Source organism: Protomyctophum parallelum (genome assembly GCF_964188405.1).
Source record: "Protomyctophum parallelum genome assembly, chromosome: 6".
NCBI classification, from domain to species: Eukaryota; Metazoa; Chordata; class Actinopteri; order Myctophiformes; family Myctophidae; genus Protomyctophum; species Protomyctophum parallelum.
The window spans coordinates 27,590,000-27,609,472 of NC_139701.1; the positions used below are offsets into that span (position 1 = coordinate 27,590,000).

General features: G+C 42.5%; 1 protein-coding gene across 2 annotated transcripts in view; it reads left to right on the forward strand.

Moving 5' to 3' along the window:
- The window catches only part of LOC310859763 (uncharacterized protein), a 137,952-nt gene that overhangs the window by 68,826 nt on the left and 49,653 nt on the right, over positions 1-19,473 (forward strand). For both annotated transcript variants that reach the window (XR_014569337.1, XM_083766472.1), the window contains exons 15-25: positions 2,333-2,386; positions 2,820-2,864; positions 4,523-4,576; positions 5,054-5,107; positions 5,659-5,712; positions 9,050-9,103; positions 9,298-9,351; positions 10,940-10,984; positions 11,152-11,205; positions 11,858-11,902; positions 18,268-18,321. Coding sequence is in view for 1 of the 2 variants with exons in the window: in XM_083766472.1 (XP_083622598.1) it covers positions 2,333-2,386; positions 2,820-2,864; positions 4,523-4,576; positions 5,054-5,107; positions 5,659-5,712; positions 9,050-9,103; positions 9,298-9,351; positions 10,940-10,984; positions 11,152-11,205; positions 11,858-11,902; positions 18,268-18,321 (567 nt within the window). In the remaining variant the exon portion in view is untranslated. The remainder of the gene's footprint in view (positions 1-2,332; positions 2,387-2,819; positions 2,865-4,522; positions 4,577-5,053; positions 5,108-5,658; positions 5,713-9,049; positions 9,104-9,297; positions 9,352-10,939; positions 10,985-11,151; positions 11,206-11,857; positions 11,903-18,267; positions 18,322-19,473) is intronic.

Below are 19,473 nucleotides of genomic sequence, written 5' to 3' on the forward strand. Positions count from 1 at the left end.
ATGGATTGAGTCTGGTTGATATGTGACACTCTACTTTGTCTTGTGTTACTTTGGTTAAACCATACCAGAACAATTAGGAGGCAGGGGTTGTCATATTTCTGAGCCGTTTTCATCGTAGTGCCAGGATTTATAGCTGAGAATAACAAGGAATTCAAATAAGTTCACACAAAACACCTCAACAGTGTTGGACAGTGATGCCTTAATACAAGAATTTTGCTGCCTGCAATGATGAGTTAGGTGCACACGCTTCTGGTTCCAGTGAAACTCATTCGATCCTCTTGCACAATGTTAGAACTACAGCCCTAGTGCCCTAGAAGAGCAGCAACAAAGCTGCAAGTGTTCGCTCTGGTATGCACTTGAAGTCCTTGCCAATGTATGACTCAACAGTGTGAGAGCCAGACAGAAACATATCCCTCACTGTGTGTATGACAAAAGAAATGTTTAGGTGAACACCAAAATAGCTGTTTTAAGTTTTATTTGCATTTTATTTCATTTGATTAGAATTTTAACTTTTCCAGTTCCTTTTCCTCTCCTTTAACATTTACATAATCACTTTTAGTGGCACATGCTTGCACAGAATCCAAGTGTCACATTTTTCCCACACTGCAATGAGGTCTGGTATCATATAATTTAATTGTGGACATTCCTTAGACCTGGCGTGATGTAACGTGTCAAGTAATATGATACTCTGGGCACCATGGCTTTTTAGGTTTTATTTGATTTTCTGAGACTGCTCCAGTGTTTGGGTTAAAACTAGATGTTGGAATGCTCCAATGTGGTTTTCGTCAAGTCCGTAATCATTGGTTTCTTATGTGGCTTGGCAAAATGATCCTCAACCACTAGGTTAGGGTGCATCTAGTCACCAGTTTGAAAGCAGGCCCTGTGTGTGGGATGCTGGCCTACCTGGCCCGGTTTGAAGAACACAGAAATGTGTGTACATTGTTGTTTTCCTATGTGCCATCATCTGAAAGTCGCTTCTATGAAGTGCGTGTGAACTGTGTCCATCCCACTGTGCTACCATTAGCCAGCGGGGCCTCTGCATCAAACACTGGTATTACAGGGTCCAGATGGACTGTTCCTTCAAGCCACATGTCCTGCATGACATCACATTAAGCTGCAATTCTTCAGTTGCATTTTTCTTGCCTCTTTCTTCGGCCAGACTGAAGAAGATATTGATCATCAAGATAGAAGGTAGTTGTTGTACACACTACACAGCTGCACGGGGGGAAGCATTCACAGGCCCTCTGCAGACCTCTAAAGGCCATTCTGAATGATGAGGTCATTAGAAAAGGAAACACTTTCACAGTCCCTCTCTCATACTGTATGTAAGACAAGTGTGGTGGTCCAAACATGTCTGCTGTATGTATGTAAGTATTGTGTTGCTTCAGCATAGTGGTTAATGCTGCTGGCCAAAAAAGGAATGCTCCCAGGCCAGAACCTTCTTTGTATCTTCTTTTATGTGCTCTTCTTTCCGATGTCATTCAAGAAAAGAGAGAAAAAAAGGAATGCGGGCTGCCAACCCTCCTTACTAGAATATTAACCACAGTCTGCACGAGACTGACTTCTTACTGGAGAAATGTTAGCCATATGGAAATGTTGTAGGCAAAGGTCATTCAGGACACGCACGCATGCACACACGTCGCACGCACGCACGCACGCATGCATGCACGCACGCACACACACACACACACACACACACACACACACACACACACACACACACACACACACACACACACACACACACACACACACACACACACACCCTGAGGGCGACAAGCAACCTCGCCCCAAAGGGTGAGGTCATGTCGCAACAAACTCACATCACATCATTAGTGAGAGTGTTTGTGCGTGCACTTGTGTTTGTACATGTGTGTGTTTATATGTATCCTGTGTTATTCATACTGGAATAGCGATTCTGACTATTGGTCCAGTGTTGGTCTCAGCTGGCCTGGAGTGACTGACAAGGATTTTATCCCTTGTATTAAGCATGCATCATCATCTTCATCACTGCTACTGGCATGGTCACAGGAATTATACCTTTTGTTATTCAGCGACTCCATAACTCTGGTCCATAGAGTTAGAAGGAATTCTCCTTAACGCTATGTTACTTTTCAGCCATTCACCCGCGGTAGCGCAGCCTCTCTTCTATAGTAAAAAATAAATAAAAATACAATTTCGCTTTAAGATGTTGTCCTTAGTTGGAACACTCGGAGCCCCGAGTGTAAAATACACTTTTTTATTTTAGAAAGAAAAATGTTTAGGTGTTAGGTTTGTGTGTGTGCTGTGTGTACGTGTCAATATCTCCCTCTGGGCCTCCATCTCTCCACAGGGTGACCCAGGGCCTGAGGGACTGCGGGGACTAACTGGCATGGTGGGACCTCAGGTAAGCTGGACAGGCTGGACCAAAGCTTTTCAAAGTGGGGGCCGCCAGGGTGCAATAAATTAGTAATAATAAATGCTGCCGTTCTGGGTATAGAGTGGGCCAGGGAACTTCTATTCCGAACCACGCACTCATCCAATCGACTTGACACTCCGACACTGCGTCCTCAGCAATTCATTATTATTATTATTATTATGTCAATCGGATGAGTGGTTCGCGAGATAAGCAAAGTACAGATTCCTGGAATTTATTGATAGATTCCCAATGGTTCCTGACAAAATGTTCAACAGATTAGCTTTTCCCCATATGACTTATCTCCGCTGTCTGGCTCTCATTCAACGTGATGAATGGATACTGAGAGTATCTCTCTCTCTTTATCTCTATCTCTCTCTCTCTGTCTCTCTCCTTCCTGCCTCCCTTCCTCTCTCCGTGATAGGGCCCGACTGGACGAGCCGGCCTGCCTGGATTGAAAGGTGATAAGGTGATCTAAATATTTCTATTATTGTAGTGTATCTGTATGTAGTGTGTCCCTAGACCAGTTGGTGGATGAGTGGAGGGTGTTATGAGTCACCAGAGTGAGTCAGTGGAGTCGGGAGATATTTGTGCCTTTTGTGGATAATGTTATCATTGAAGTACACTAGACCGGTGCCCGGCTGTGGAGCACCGATTCGGTAACGATGGAAGTTGGAGATCCATGCCCCACCCGGCTATGCAATGCCTGTTGTATCCGTGTCAAGTACCCGTTCCACCCATCTGTCTGTGTCCCTTTTATGCCCATTTATGGAGATGTCTGTATCTGTCTCTCTGTGTCCCTTTATTCCTATAATATGGAGTTCTGTGTCAGGCATGCCCAAATATGGAGTGTTGTGATGAATCGTGTGAATCTATTCTACGTCCGAGCATAGACATGATAACGCCCCGCCTGCCTCTGATTGGCCTACCGACACTGCCCGTCATGCGCCCGCATGGTCTCACCAGAATGTCCTGCTCCGAGAAGGACAGCTTGGCACACGCGACAGGCTCCATGTAAGTAAGTTGTAACTTTTATTTTTGTATTATAGGCAAACTAATATTGTTTATGCCCGTTTGCGTTGATTATCATGTATTAATTTAATTATAGTAAACTAATACTATTATACTAAAAAGTACAGTACAATAATGATTTGCGTTTACACAATTTATTTAGAACACACAATCAATTATTCCATCAAAGCAAACGGCATAAACAATATTAGTTTGCCTCTTCTACAAAAATAAAAGTTACTGTCATGCGTGACAAGCTGTCATTCTCTTATCGTAGCCTACTTGTATTATTTCCCACCACGGAGTAACCTCGCGGCAGACTATCCAGCATGTATCCTCCACCTCGGAGGAAAGTCTGGTGCGGCCGGAGTGTCGGTAGGCCAATCAGAGGCAGGCAGGGCATTACCATGTCTATGCTCGGACGTAGAAAAGATTCACGCGTTGTGATGTCAGTTCATAGAAAAGAATACCAGCACTCACGTTATATACACGGACGTTTCGGCATCCGTATGTTGCTTGCTGCGGGGGAAATTGAAAAATAAACAACAATCCTATTGGATATAACGTGAGTGCTGGACGTATTCTTTCCTATGAACTTTATCTACCTGAACCGTGCACCCGTCACTCTACTACTTGGAATTACTCAACTGAGTGCTTGCTTCTCCTCCTTTCTTCAAGTGTTGTGATGTCAGAACAGGCCAGCTCCATATATGGATCAGGGGCCCTGTCCAGAGCCCGGGCAGAGGCCTATTGTGGCGGTTCTGGACAACCGTGTGGCGAACGGTTCCTACATGAATAGATAGATTGTTTTTAGTTATGATACTGTATGTCAGGGTTCCCCAATAAATTTTTTGCCATTTATATCTGGGACCCTTAAAAAAAAAAGAAAAGAAAAAAGAAACATTTTTTTTTTTTTTTTAATTCTTTCATGGGCCACAAGGGGTCACTCTGTGGGCAGCAAATGGCCCGCGGGCCGCCTATTGGGGAACCCTGCTGTATGTAGTCAATAGTCATCTTCTGTCCATCTGTCTGTCCTCTCTGAGTGTATTGTGTGATCACTGTGGCAGCGGCAGGACAGTGTTGGGTTATATCTCTGTGTGATGCTGTGAAATTCAGGGTGAAGTGGGACCAAGGGGTGAACCAGGAGACATGGGGTACCAAGGGGACAAGGTAGGTTTTTCATTGAAAACCAGCAAACAATGACTTACACAGCGATCCCCAACCTGTGGGCAGGGGCCCACTGATGGTCTGTGAGGGTATTGCAAGTGGGCCCCCCAAATAATTGGCAAAGCACTAATATAATATAATATAATATAATATAATATAATATAATATAATATGACATTAATATAAAAAGGCAAATAAAAAAGGTTTTCAAAAAAGTTTTCATTGTAATACCATTAAATATATCTATTATCTTGGTTCCATTGATCATAACCGGAACACAAACGATTGAATTGATCTGACGAGGCCCACCCTCACTTAACGTTATAACATTACATGTTAGATGGGTGAGATGTGAGATTTTAAAGTGGGCCCTGACTCAGAAAAGGTTGGGAAGCGCTTACTTCTCCAAACAGATGCACACATCCAGACCCTCCCAGGGAGGTAGTGGTCCACTTCAGTGTTTCTCCTTGTGTTCCTCAGGGTGCCGCTGGATTGCCTGGCCCTGCTGGTCCTCGTGGGAGACCTGGCCCACTGGTATGTCAGTGTATGTCTCGAAGTGCAGCCGCGCACTAATGTTTGTGTGTGTGTGTGTGTGTGTGTGTGTGTGTGTGTGTGTGTGTGTGTGTGTGTGTGTGTGTGTGTGTGTGTGTGTGTGTGTGTGTGTGTGTGTGTGTGTGTGTGTGTGTGTGTGTGTGTGTGTGCGCGTGCGTGGACAGCGTTGTAAACACGTTCCACAATGAGATCTGTACTCTATTTCAGTTAGCCCGCAAACCAAACCAATTTGGACCCATTCACACCATTCAGGTTGTTTCAGGCCCCATATAAAGTGTGTGGACAAGGAACTTCAACATCCCCAAGCAGAACTTTGTTTGGTAGCTGGTCGTAAAGATCAGATCAGAAGCAAAATGGATAAATAAAAAAAAAAAAAAAAGGTTTGACATTTAGATTGTGAGGCTGCTGTATAGTGTATACTGTATACAACACATCTCTTCCACACTCATCAGGACGTTTGGTGAATGCCAAAAGTAGAAAAACGTTTGAGAATGTTTATTTAGATTCTCATTTGTTTTCTGTATTTTCAACAGGGTAAACTTGGTGAGATGGGACAACAGGGAGCACCTGGTCCTCCGGGACCTGAGGTAAAACACGAAACACAAATCTAATTTATTAAAGCAATGAGCCACAAGAGGCAGTGGTTTACTGTGCATTTCAGAACGTCTATGGTAGGGAACATGACACAGAGTGAGCAGAGTGCTTCCAACCCTCTTAGCCGTTATCATGGTACACCACCACCTTGTGTGGCTTATTGATTTACCAAACAGTAAACAACTTTCAGGTGCTGAACAAAAAGATACGTACAAGAGAAGGAGAGAATGTCCACACACTGTTGAGTAGCTCCCACTGGAATTTTTGACAACGTTTCGACCCCTATGGGTCTTCGTCAGGTATCATAAATCATAGCCATATCCCAATTAAAACAGATTTTAATAACAATTTACCGACAAGAAAGTAGTCCCTGTGACTGTAAAGTCTTGCCCATACACAGGATGAAAAGGAGCGGTCCGCGCGCCTCTTACATGGCATAGGAAAACCTAAATTGCAAACATGTTGATGCAGTGATACTGATACGTGCAGTCCAGCTGTGTGTTTATGGAGTGTTTTACAATGGTTCCCAGCCAGTCAGAATCAAGAACTGGAACTGTCTGTTTTAGAATAAAACTAAACTAAATATTATTATTTATTATGGATAGTAGTATGATACCAAGCATTATGCTTTTTGTGTGGCTTTCACCTTTATTTTATATATTTTATGGAGGGACAGACAGTAGGCTGACAGGAAATGGGGAGAGAGATGGGGGGAAGACATGCAGTAAGGGCCGTCGGGATCGGGAGTCGAACACGTGGCACACTGCCAGACTGGATTACCAGGCAAGGTGCCTGGACCACTGAACCCACGGCACACTGCCAGACTGGATTACCAGCCAAGGTGCCTGGACCACTGAGCCATGGCCCAGGCCAAAATCATTATGCTTTTATAAAACATTGAATGGAGGAATAGTCCCTCTTGCATAATGCTTTTTTTGCTCTAAATTCATGAATACAAATGTTCAATGATTACAATATTCATGATCATTTAGTTAGTAGATCATTTAGTTTTGCTGTGTAGACCTTTGTTGCTCAGTAATTGCGGCCAGAGGTGTTTCTGAGTCAAGAGACTGCTGGGAAAGTTAAGAGGTTGCACTTGGCCTCATTAAACCCTCAGGGTTTAACTGATGTCAGCGACGTGAACTTGAAAACTCAAGTTCAAGACACATTTAATCACTGTTCGTTACCACTGGCAGGCTGAACGTTAGGTCACTTTGTAAATGTCAAATACCTCATTGATGAAGGTTGTACTGCACAGTATGTGACATACCTCTACACTGTCTTTTAAGCCAATTTATGCTTTGTATGACTTGTTGTTTTTGGCAAGTGAAACAGTCATACAACAAAGTATTTTGTGCTATTTGTGCTCATGGGTCATCAGATCTTCTGTGGAGTGGATAACAGAGAGTGGGTGGGTAAATGAGAAGGAAGAGAAGTTATATCTCTTGTCTGGTGGGTTTCACAACGTAGAGACAGAGCAGAAGAAGAGATCATTAGTTACAGCTTCAGCTGGACACAGTTATTTATGCGTAAGTGTGTGACAGAGATTGATAGCAAGCCAGTCTAAACACACATAGCCATAAAGCACAATCAGCTTGCTCTATCTTTACTCTCCTATTAGACAGAGAGATAGAGTGTGTGTGTGTGTGTGTGTGTGTGTGTGTGTGTGTGTGTGTGTGTGTGTGTGTGTGTGTGTGTGTGTGTGTGTGTGTGTGTGTGTGTGTGTGTGTGTGTGTGTGTGTGTGTGTGTGTGTGCGTGCGTGCGTGTGTCTCAGGGTCAGTTCAGGGGATCTTTTTAATGGTGTATTCACACTCAGGGTTATGATCACACAAATACATTATAGAGATATGGAAGATATGTGGGGAGTTAAATTAGCATATAGCAACATGGAAGCACTAATCATATACATTGTATGTATGTATGTCCAGGTTTTTTTATTTTTAAATAATTGCACTTCTCTATTTAGGCGTAGGTACTATAGTTGACATGATGTGATTTTTACAATGGTTGCCAGTCCCACACTTACAGTATAAACACATGAAATCGATATTTAAATTTCAGTGAGGTAGGACCACCAGAATGAACATGCTATATATTTCTTTCTACATGATATCTTAAAACTGTCTCTTCAGAGAGCATTTCGCCCAGACTTGCTTTGCAGAAATGGAAACCCTATAAATGTGCTTTGTTTAAATCTCTATCTATCAAGACATTACTACTAAAAGGGAATGGAAAAGATAACCAACACACTACTGCACAACAGGGGTAAAATGTGTTAAATTACCATTTGTCAGAATTTTAAGACATTATAGGCCGATGGAGATACAGTAGCAGTGAAGTAATCTCACTGTCCCAAATCCTCCACATTCCATTCAGAGATCTAAATCTAACAGTCATCAATTTTCTCTCCATTTGCCTCCATCTTTTATGCTACCTAAAAAACTCTATTGACAATGACCTGTATGAATGAATACCAGATAGATAGATAGATAGATAGATAGATAGATAGATAGATAGATAGATAGATAGATAGATAGATAGATAGATAGATAGATAGATAGATAGATAGATAGATAGATAGATAGATAGATAGATAGATACTGATAAATATGAACATACAACTGGATGTATGGACTGAATGGATATACTGGATATTACGTACAGGCTGTTGACAGTCAATATGAGACGGACATATGTACAGGACAGTGTCAGCCTACCTACAACAGAGCGTATCAGGATAGTATACTGTAAGTCTATCAACAGTGAATATAATGATTATACAGTCTATAAACAATGATACATTTATAGCTCAGTAATTCTTAACAGGCATCTATTATGGTACTTAATGTACATACTGTACCATGTGCATGTGTGCCAGAGCCAAGCAGGACTCATTAATCCAAGAACAGAACAGAATGTGCGGGGGCTTGGTGGTGAAGCTTGATGGCTACCAGCACAAAGTAGTATATCAACACAACATTTCCAGACTCTTCAATGAGTCATTGTATGAAGGCAGGTGTTTATGGTGGGGTTCAGCCTCCATTCCTTCAGTACTAGCTATCCATCAATGTCTTACAGTACTTCAGTTTTATAAAAAGCATTCTATAAGTTCATAAGCCCAGATATAGACGGCTAGACGCATCAGATACAAATTTGCAAAAGATGAACTATCTGATTGACACACTTCAACCTTCATCTTTACATTTCAAAATATATCCCTGCTCTCCCATAATGTACGCAGATAACAGCTGAGGAGACTTACTCAACCAATCAGTTGTGTGACTCATGGCAGGTGAAACAACCCCCTCTGTTCCTGTTGTTTTTCTAAGGGTTTTCCTGGGGACATAGGAATACCAGGACCCAACGGCCCACCAGGACCAAAGGTACATGTTGTACCACTAAATAACTGATATCTAAATGATATCATAATGTCACCACTGTACCAGCAGTGTAAACATATGGCTTGTGTTTTGCTACAGTGAAGCATTGTGTATGATATACTATTTTCACTGGCTCTGAATGTTCCCTTTGTTCATCTGTATGTTGATGCACGCATCCATTTGCTCTTGTCTTCCAGGGTCTGCAGGGTGCCAGAGGACCACAGGGACCACCAGGGCCAAAAGGCATAGAGGTGAGATATCCCTGCTCCATCTTTGATCCTTACGTCTTCTAGGCTGTTACTGTGGAAAATATGGGTTGCGGCATAGGTTTTCCATTGGCTCATTTGTCTGAGGCGAACTTAAAGCATGCCGTTGCACATGCAAGTGACTGAAGGTTTTTTCACCCCACTAATTAATTTGTGGGAGTGTAGATGCTATTGACGATTTGTCTTTTGTGAAGACTCTCCAGGCATGTTCCGTTGAATGAAGTCATGATTCACCATTGGGTGCTAATAAAAACAAGGCTGAGAGTTTTCCAGCTATGGAAAAAAGGAGAGAGAAAAAAACAGAAGCCTCTGGCATACAATGCTGAGCGAACGCCATTCTATTGGACTGAATGTTACTGCATTGATTTAGTGTAGAACCCACTTGCATTGAAGCACACGCACACGCACACACACACACGCGCGCACTTTCAGCATAGTCCGCCCCAGAGAGAAAAGGAATGAAAGGAGTATGTAATATCAGAGATCGCATTATGCAATGCTACATACCCATGACATGATATGGCTATCCAGGGTTTGATGAGGTCAGTGTTCATACAGTATATACAGTAGGAGATCCAGGTGATGATAGTCATCTCCACATATGGAGATCCATGTGTTGTACCAACTTAGTTTATTTGCAAGTGTGACTCACGTCGCGGCGACCACACTGGTTATCATGAGACTGTCAATTAAATTAAATTTAATTCAATTCAAAGGGCTTTATTGGCATGAGAAAACATACGTTTACATTGCCAAAGCAAAATGCACAATACAACAATACAATCAAAACAAAATGTATGCACATTTGAAAGTCAGAGTCTTCAATAAATCAATTTCTATGTACCAACTACCAAGATCACTCGATGTATAGTGCAGGAATACACACAATGATTAGTCTTTAGGGTGGTTGTGTTCCAGTTTTTTGTCATTAGTCATGTTTTCAAAATCTCCGTGGGTGATTGTAATCTGTGGGAAGTATGTGTCTGATGTCTTGGTACAGTGGACAGATGGTTAGGAAGTGTAGCTCGGTTTCCACTTTTGTGTGCAGTGGTGCATAGTCTGTCTTCTCTCGGGATACATAACAGGTCTGCCTATGACGGCCTTTCATGCCCATATACAGTATGGGCATAACAGGGATTGTATTAGGACATTTGACGTTTGACAAGATCGAGACAGCCATATATGGAGTGTGTCATGAGGCGTGATGTGGCGTGACGTGTCACGAGGCGTGACCATACAGTATATGGAGGCGTGACGTGACACGACACGACTAACGGGAAATGCAGGTTCATAGTATCTGCAACCTACAGTCGCAATCATACTGCTTTTTTGAATGTCAACTGACTACTAATTGTGCAGCAGTAATCTGGATTACATCTGACTATTAAGTTAGTTGTTATTTCATGAAGTCTGTTTTCAGCTTCAGATCTACAACTTTACTCTTCATGTGTACTATACCTGGGTGTGTATGTGTGCGTACATGCGTCCTTTGGTGTGTGCGCTGGTATGGGTGCATGTGTGTGCATTTCTGTGTTTTTTTGGGTGTTTGAACTAGTATAATGTTTTCATGCAGGGTGATGAGGGACCACTCGGACCACCTGGAATTCCTGGCCCCACTGTGAGTATCCATGTATCCAGGTGTGGATAGATTAATACACAGCCTCCTGCAGGTAGTTTGTATGTAAAACAAAAAATGCCAGGAAGTTGCAGCGATAATGGTCAGATAAAGAAACAGCTTGGCTTTTATCAGTGTGTTTGTGTGTGTGTTTTTCTGTTTCTTTTCAGGGGAGACCTGGAAGGAAAGGTTACATAGGTGAACCAGGCCCCGAAGGACTTAAGGTGAGACTTTTATTTTTCATAAAATGCTCATATTTTCCCTAACCAAAAGTCAATTAAATATCCGCTGAGCTGGGACTGAATTCCTCCATTTATATGAAAACACACAGTCTAATCAGTGCAGCTCGCTCACAGACTTTCAGGTCATTTTATTGTTCTATAGAGCTCGATCTTTGAGCCTGCATTCTAAGTTTTCCCTTTAGCGAACTGCAGAATGCCAGACATTTTCGTCACCTCACTTTACGGGCTGTAATTGGGCCTTGTAACCACTGTAAATACAGTGGCATCATCATTACGCAATGTATAGCAGTTTTATGATCCTAGATTATACCCCAATGCATGGTTCTGCGACCTTGTGTGTTGTGACTGAGCTGCTTCAGTTGTAGGATAAGGTTCAAAACATGTTCTGCATGTGTCTTAATTAACGAAGACAAGGAACTCTCTCTGGGCTGTCATTATGCATAATAACTACCTAGAGTGGAAAGCAACACATTATATAAAACCCACTTCCATATGTGTGTACGTGGGCTTCTCACATTTGTTTATCTCACATGCTGTGAGAGCCGATGGTGGCAAGTCAAGGGACTCACAGAAAAGGCTTTATGCACAGGAAGCTACAGTAACCAGAACTCTTTTTGATGTTTTCTCTTTGCAGGGAGAGAACGGAGACCTGGGAAACATTGGAAAAAATGGACCACAAGTAAGTTAATGAAGCTTTTAGCCAACGCTAGCGATTAAAGGTCTTTTACCCTGTTAATGTGCAATCTTTGCTTTCATTAAGATGCCTCCTGCTGTATGAAGTGGCTGGAGCCTTTAGTTTTTATTAGTCTCCAATAAATGATGAAATCATTAAATGTTCTTAAGTGGTTTGCCAAAATGCCAATTCACATGACCAGATCTTAAGATATAGCTTTATATTCATTAAATCCTTTAGTGGGCATCAACACTGTGAGGTGGGTGGTTATGGGTGAGCATGTTGCAGAAGCATTTCCTGATGTCTTCTGGCTGGTATTTTGACCCACTTTTTTTTGATTAAGTGTGATCCTGCACTGCATCCCACTAACAATGTTGTCATAGGAACATTGTCAGACCACCACAGCAGAGCAGAGGGAGCTTCAATGGAAGTGACCTCATTTGAGTTGTGTGTTTGTTGACGTCCATGCTTGCCTAATATATTTGTCATTTCCGTGGTATTATAGCAACTAAACAAAAAGGAGCCGTTCTCACTCCGGTGATTAATGTGCCTCTCATTACAGTACAGTAATGAATGCCTTGTATTATTTTTTTTAATAAGCCATTTAATTGTGTAAGTGCTTTGTTTCACATGGCCGACTTTGGTTTTTACACGCCAGTTAATCTTTCGACACCTTATACAGTTGGTTGGGATGTATTATTCCCTTTGTGATATCCACATGCACAGTTGCACACATGCGGCCACTCAGAGCATCCAAACTTCGGTCACCCTTCTTGGAGGACCCTCAATGTTAATATTTGCATTCTGTGCATAGTGGAGGCCAGCTAGCAGGCCTTGTTGAGCCGTGTTTTGGAGCCGTGCACATATGAGAGGGATTAAGCACTTACCACAGACTGGAGGGCCCTTTGAATCCAAAGAGTTGCTGTAGGGCTATGTTAGCAAAAAAAAGAAAAAAGCCCTCTGAAACACATGGAGGCTCTAATGAAGGCCATTACATCACTTTCCAAATAAATTCGATGGGTACGGCTTGAGAGAAACTGTCAGTGACTACAGCTGGTTAGCTTTAGGGTCAGCGCAGGGGTGACTTTGCTGCATGTCTTCATTGAGTTCCCCTGTTTCACCTGGAGAGGTCACCGTGCAAGTCATTTCCCATAAAAGGGATAAAAGTCAACTTTTTATGGGAGGTTTTATGGTGTGCCATATTTTATCCAAATTGGATTGGCTACTGACTGTGCCAAGATGGGTGACCCTCAAAATCTCCAACTATATGACAAGTGACATGTTCCTCCTGCTTAAATCGGTAACAGGTGCGCTTTAAAATGGGCCTCTGCTGCAGTTCCATGTGTGCGGAGGTGTGTGTGTGTGTGTGTGTGTGTGTGCGTGTGCGTGCGTGCGTGCAAGGGAGAGAGGAAAGGGAGCATCAATGGCCACAGTACAGACCCGAGTCATTTAAATGAGAGCGTCATTCCTTATGTATTTCTTCCCTCATATCATCTGTAAGGTTAATGGTTAGATCAGCCCTCTTTACTTGGCTCAGCTTTGTAACCCACACTGACGTGTGCCTGAGCCCCTGAGAAAACCTGATCACAGCTGAAATGCTAAAAGCCCTCTTGTCTGAAGAGGCCCTGTCATATGGAAAGCCCCATGGACCCATTTCCTATACTGTTAACTGATACAGAATGCCTTGTTGTCCCACTTTATGCAATTATGGGATTTGAAGTAGATGAGGAGACAGTGTTCCCATGCCTGCAGGCTGCATCCTCTCACAGCCACTCTGCTGTGAGAGCGGCTGTGAGAGTGCTAAACTGTAGTAGCCGTAGCTTACGCACAGGACAATCTTGTTTCGGTGTTGACACATGGGCAACGTTTTATTTTGTTATCTCTGCCAGGCTGTAATGTTTTCAACCATGTCCGTCTGTGTGTCTGTGTTTCTGAGAGCAGCTAATTTCGGGCGCCGTTGAACCCGTTTGCTTGAAACTTTAGACGTACACTCCCAGTTTACTCAAATGGACCTCAAGGTGGTGCTCTAGGGCATATCAGTGGGCGTGGTTTCTTGGTTCCACTGAAATATGGCTTAAAATTATTTATAGAAATGTTTTTGTAAATCTTTATGGGAAAAATGAATGGCTGATTTTTCAGTGGAACCACTGCTATGCCCTAATAACACGCCTCTTCACGTTTTGAAGGAAATTGAAAATTTAAATAATTCAGTCATGCAGAAATGGGTTTAACATTTTTGAGGGGTGCTAGCCCCTCCTATGTCCAGCTTTGAGGGTTTGTGTAAACACAAACATTGAAGACAAAAGTGTGTAACAAACATCGAAGACCAAAGGGAGGATGCAAATTATGATTGGCCAGAATGAGATGATGTATGATGATAAGAGCGGCCCTTGACACTTCACACGGGTGTGATTTGTACAACCTACTATTCAAGAATTATAGTCTAAAACTTACATGATAGCCTACATGATAATGTGTACTGATTTTTCAGATTTGATTCAGATGACCTATGATTGGCTTCCAAAGTTTGTGGGAGGGGTCTCTTTTGCAAAAAATGACACATATCATGAAAGCAGTGGCAATATGCCCCACATCATGTTAATCACATATATTGAGGGGCCTGGCCTCTAATCAAATACAGAGCCAACAGTGATTTCATGTACGTACACCCATAGGGTGCCACAAATGCTTTGTTTGTTGCTAAAACACCAAATTTGGTGCCCAAATTGGAAATGGAATCACATGTTGAGGGGCCTCCAAAACCGTTTCCACTTCTGCCCATAGGGGTGCCACAAGCACGAACAGTTGTACTGTGCAAACGTATTTCCCATTATTTACCCCTTCAACTTCTTGATGTTAGCGAATAGAATAAAAACTCACTGTAGTTCTAGGGGTCTCTCATCTTTCTCTCTCTAGGTCGTCCTCAGACGTCTCTGTCACTCATGTCTTCACTCTGTTTCCTTCTACACTATACTGTCTTTGACCAGGGCTGCCAGGGTTTTATCACATATTATACACAAGAATAGTCTGGTGCAACCATGCAGATGCAAGACATGCAGGCAGGCAGGTGGGCGGGCGGGCAGGCAGGCGGGCGGGCGGGCGGGCGGGCAGGCAGGCGGGCGGGCGGGCGGGCGGGCAGGCATGCGGGCAGGCAGGCAGGCGGGTGGGCGGGCAGGCAGGCAGGCAGGCAGGCAGGCAGGCTATGCATAGGCCTTAACCCGTGCTGCAGGTTAAAACTCACCCGTGGCTCCCCACATGCGTGGCAGGTTACAACTAACCTGTTAGGTTTAGTGTTGGGTTTTGATAGGGTGTCGGACTCATGACTGCAGGACTGTTAGTACGTAAGTTAGTCTACCACATTGCAATTGGGCCTGGGAAATAAACAACTACCGGTAAGCAACTAAATCTGGGACACAACTGCATGAATGCAACATTTGCAAAGCATAGGCTATAGTACTGAAAGGTAATAGTACTAAAGTGAATTTCTTCATATCAACTGGATAGGGCATATTTTCATGGTTACAGTGTTATGGGGTCTTTTAAGTGAAGATTTCCATGTTTTCAAAAGTGCAAGACTGTTTTTTGTTCTTATACAAAGTAAGTAAGATCACATGGACATAATTAAGTAGATTCTCTTTAAATGTGGAAGTGTGTTATTTTGTTATGCTGCTGTGAGATCAACTTTGGAAAGAAATTAGAACACACGCACGCACGCATGCACGTAAGCACGCACGTAAGCAAACTAAGCATGCACGCACGCACGCACACACACACACACACACACACACACACACACACACACACACACACACACACACACACACACACACACACACACACACCATACAAACAGACCCAACATGATAATCCATATAGTGATCATGAGTCCATGATTGATTTTATATGGCAATTAGGGCTGCACAAATTTAATATCTGTATTTATGCCAAATATTGCAATATTTATATGATATAGGCTACAATATTACTGTTCAAAGTTCATATTCAATATTTTAAGCGTTGCAGCATTGAAAAAAACTGCATACTTACAAGTCAATAACACTCGCGACAATGAAAACTAGCATGGATGGAATGTTTCTGGCTTTTGAAGTGGACGATATATCGACGATAGATCAATATATCAATGATATATATCACGATACCGTTGTCTTTTTTTTGTTCATACCACAATAATGATACGATAACGATATATTGTGCAGCCTTAATGGCAATGTGTATAATTAACAACAGCCATATTCCATGGATGGTTGTATTTTCTACAGCTTTATGATTACCGGTTACTGTCACTTGTAAAGAATTGTGGACAGCACAACCAATGCATTTGAAATGATATTTCAAATGCATATGAACAATAAGGTTGCTGCCGTACGCCAGTGTACTGGCATACGGGTGGCCTGTGCCCCTGCCTTTCGCAAATACATGATGCAGCCATACAGAGAAAATGCATTATGAAAGTGCTGCAATAAAATAAACAGCAAGAACAACAAGACATTAATTACAGTTCTGTGCCACAGAATCACAGAAAACTGTCATGAGATCTATTTTAAATACAATATGAACTTCAGACTATCTCAGCATATCTCTCTCCAAGGATGAAATACAGCAGTAGTAATTTGCACTTCATATGCAGACAGCCACAGTCTGACCACACTGGGTTACGTGGTCAGCCAAAAGTGGAACCACAGCTTGAACACCCTCTACCATCTACAAACCCATTGGGTCGGTGATCTGAGTAATTACCAAAACATTGAGTGTTTATTCAGGATGTTGCGATGGCTCAGAGCAGTTCTGGAAGCAGTAGTGAGCAAATGCCCATACCGTAATCTGTAATGCAGGCTATTTACACACACACAAGCCAAAATAGCAAGATGTGCTACTGTACATATACTGCTCTAATTGTATGTCCATCTGAGCCTTACTGTCTGTGTGCTGCTTTAGATCTCCACTATAGTGGCTGGCACTGGGCCAAACCACAGCCCCTATCCTAGACATCTGATATCCTGTGATAACTCTCATACTTACATTAGCATGCATTTTCTTCAGAAGCACTCCTGTACTGGAAGTGAAGTTAGTTGGATCCAAAGTCATCATTCAAGTGAGTTGTGTCATTGCAGCAAGGCCATAATATTTACTAGTAGTGACTGACAAATATGTCTGGCAACATTTTTAATTCCAATTGTTAATATCGCTTGGCAATGAGAATTAGTTTTGAGGAAGTGAAAAAGAAAATCACTTAAGGCTGGAAAAAAGTTCCAGACTCTTCAATGTTTAATCCTATTTGAGAAGAGATTTGGGATATTGGATCATCTTTTTGGACAGACTTGGAGACCTTTCAGGATTCACAACTGGATAGTGTTTTTTCAACTGGTAATAGTTTAATAGTAACAAAGCTGCAGAGTGCTGTGGCTCTTTTTGATACAGAGACAGTCATGGTGGCAAGACTAACTGTTCAGGAGAGGAGAAAAACTGATATATTTTATAAAAAATGAGTTAATAACACAGGCAGACTCTTCACATACTAGTGCATGTCTGAGATAAATGTCAGAGCTGAAATCGACATGTAAATATGAAATAAATGCTCAAACATGTAGCTACTAGCTAGGTGTAATGTTACGAGACCACAGGAGTGAACATTTCAAGCCTGTTTTCTCAACTCGCTGTTTTCTGCAAGCCATATCTCCAAAACTGCTGGGTCAAACTGAACAATCAATATGTCAATTTGATTCCCTGCTTTCATATGAAATATATATGGCAGATATTGTACTTTTTACTCCACTACAATGATTTAAAAACTTTAGTTACAAGTTATTTAGCAGATTTTGATTTACATACAATTAATTAACAATTAAGCCCTATTTTAAACATTTATTAAAATATAGCAGATCTACAAGCTTATTATATATATATATTTTTTTTGCTTTCACCTTTATTTTTATATTTTTTATGGAGGGACAGATAGTAGGCTGACAGGAAATGGGGAGAGAGATGGGGGGGTGACATGCAGTAAAGGCCGTTGGGATCGGGAGTCGAACTCGCGGCACACTGCCAGACTGTATTACTAGCCAAGGTGCCTGGACCGCTGAGCCACGGCCTGCATGCAGGAAATGAATGTAAAAACCAAAAAGTGTTCAACATGTTCGCTATTCGATTTATATTTTTGTTGTTGCTTCTGCTGTGTGTGTGTGTGTGTGTGTGTGTGTGTGTGTGTGTGTGTGTGTGTGTGTGTGTGTGTGTGTGTGTGTGTGTGTGTGTGTGTGCGCATGTGTGTTCATACAGTATGTACTGTACATGTGTATAGTGTCTCATTGAAGAATTTCAGAAGCCATTCTCTCCTCTTGTCTCGTCTTTTCTAGGGACTGGTGGGCCTGATTGGGATAGTCGGTGTCATAGGAGTACCTGGTGAAAAGGTAAGGAGTTTTCCTGTTTCCCTTCCATTAGCTTGTCAGTCAACATCAGCCAGCGGCCCATCAGTGGCAGACCCCTGTAATTAGGCCTGTGTTAAATAGCCATGACCGGAGGCCCCACAGGGCCCAACACACACACTTAGACAAACACTCAACGCTTTCGCTTCCACATCAATAACAATAATTGTCAAGCCCATGTGACATTAGTGCCTCTTCCCCCATGCAAGGTAAAATATAATGATGTTGCACATGATGGCTGTCCATAGATGTGTTAAGCAGAACATACTGTAATGCATGTATACACAATCAAGTATGAACCACATGCACACTCCCTGTCCCTCTCTTATGCACATGCTCAGAAACACATTAAACAAATGCACTCACACACACACACACACACACACACACACACACACACACACACACACACACACATACAGGACAGGACAGGTACTGTATGTGTGTATATTCATACTCTACTGTAAGTTAGTCATGTGCCAATACAGTATTTTGGAGTTCCTTTCTGTTCACATTCAACCCCACATTGCAACATTAAGCTCAACAGAGAACGCTGGAGGGTTTCCCTGTTTCCTGCTTGATAGACCATTGACTGAAACGCTTTTACCGGCTGGGTGTTGATTGTTGACAGGAGCTCCAAAGGGATGCAAATGTTTCCCTCTTCCTTTCTCCACTTTTCCCCCCTTCTCCTTCCTACCCAGAAGCCCCCTGTGTGTCAGGACACGTTCTAGTGATGGGAAGGCATTTGTCTGTGTGACCAACCTGCTCCTCCTCCTCACACAGGCTCCAGCTCCTGGGTTAATCTGTCAGCACCAGCCGTACTGTCATGGCCTACAAATTCCTTTTACATCATGTATATTTCACCCGATTTCGCCCAGGTCTTATATAAAACGAGGTTTCCTCTACTGTTGAGCAGTGCAACTATTTTGTCTCGTCGTTTTAATCGTCATGTTCCGGGGAGCAGCAGGGTGCTTGTACATTCATGAATGCAGCAAAGATCAAGAGTAGGGAGATTAAAGTAATGCAGTGGGATAGAGGGGACTGTGAGTGTGAGGACACCCAGGCAGCTGTACGACTCACGTACAGCTGCGTCAAGTATAACCTCTCATTTTTACATATACAACAAAATGTGAACGA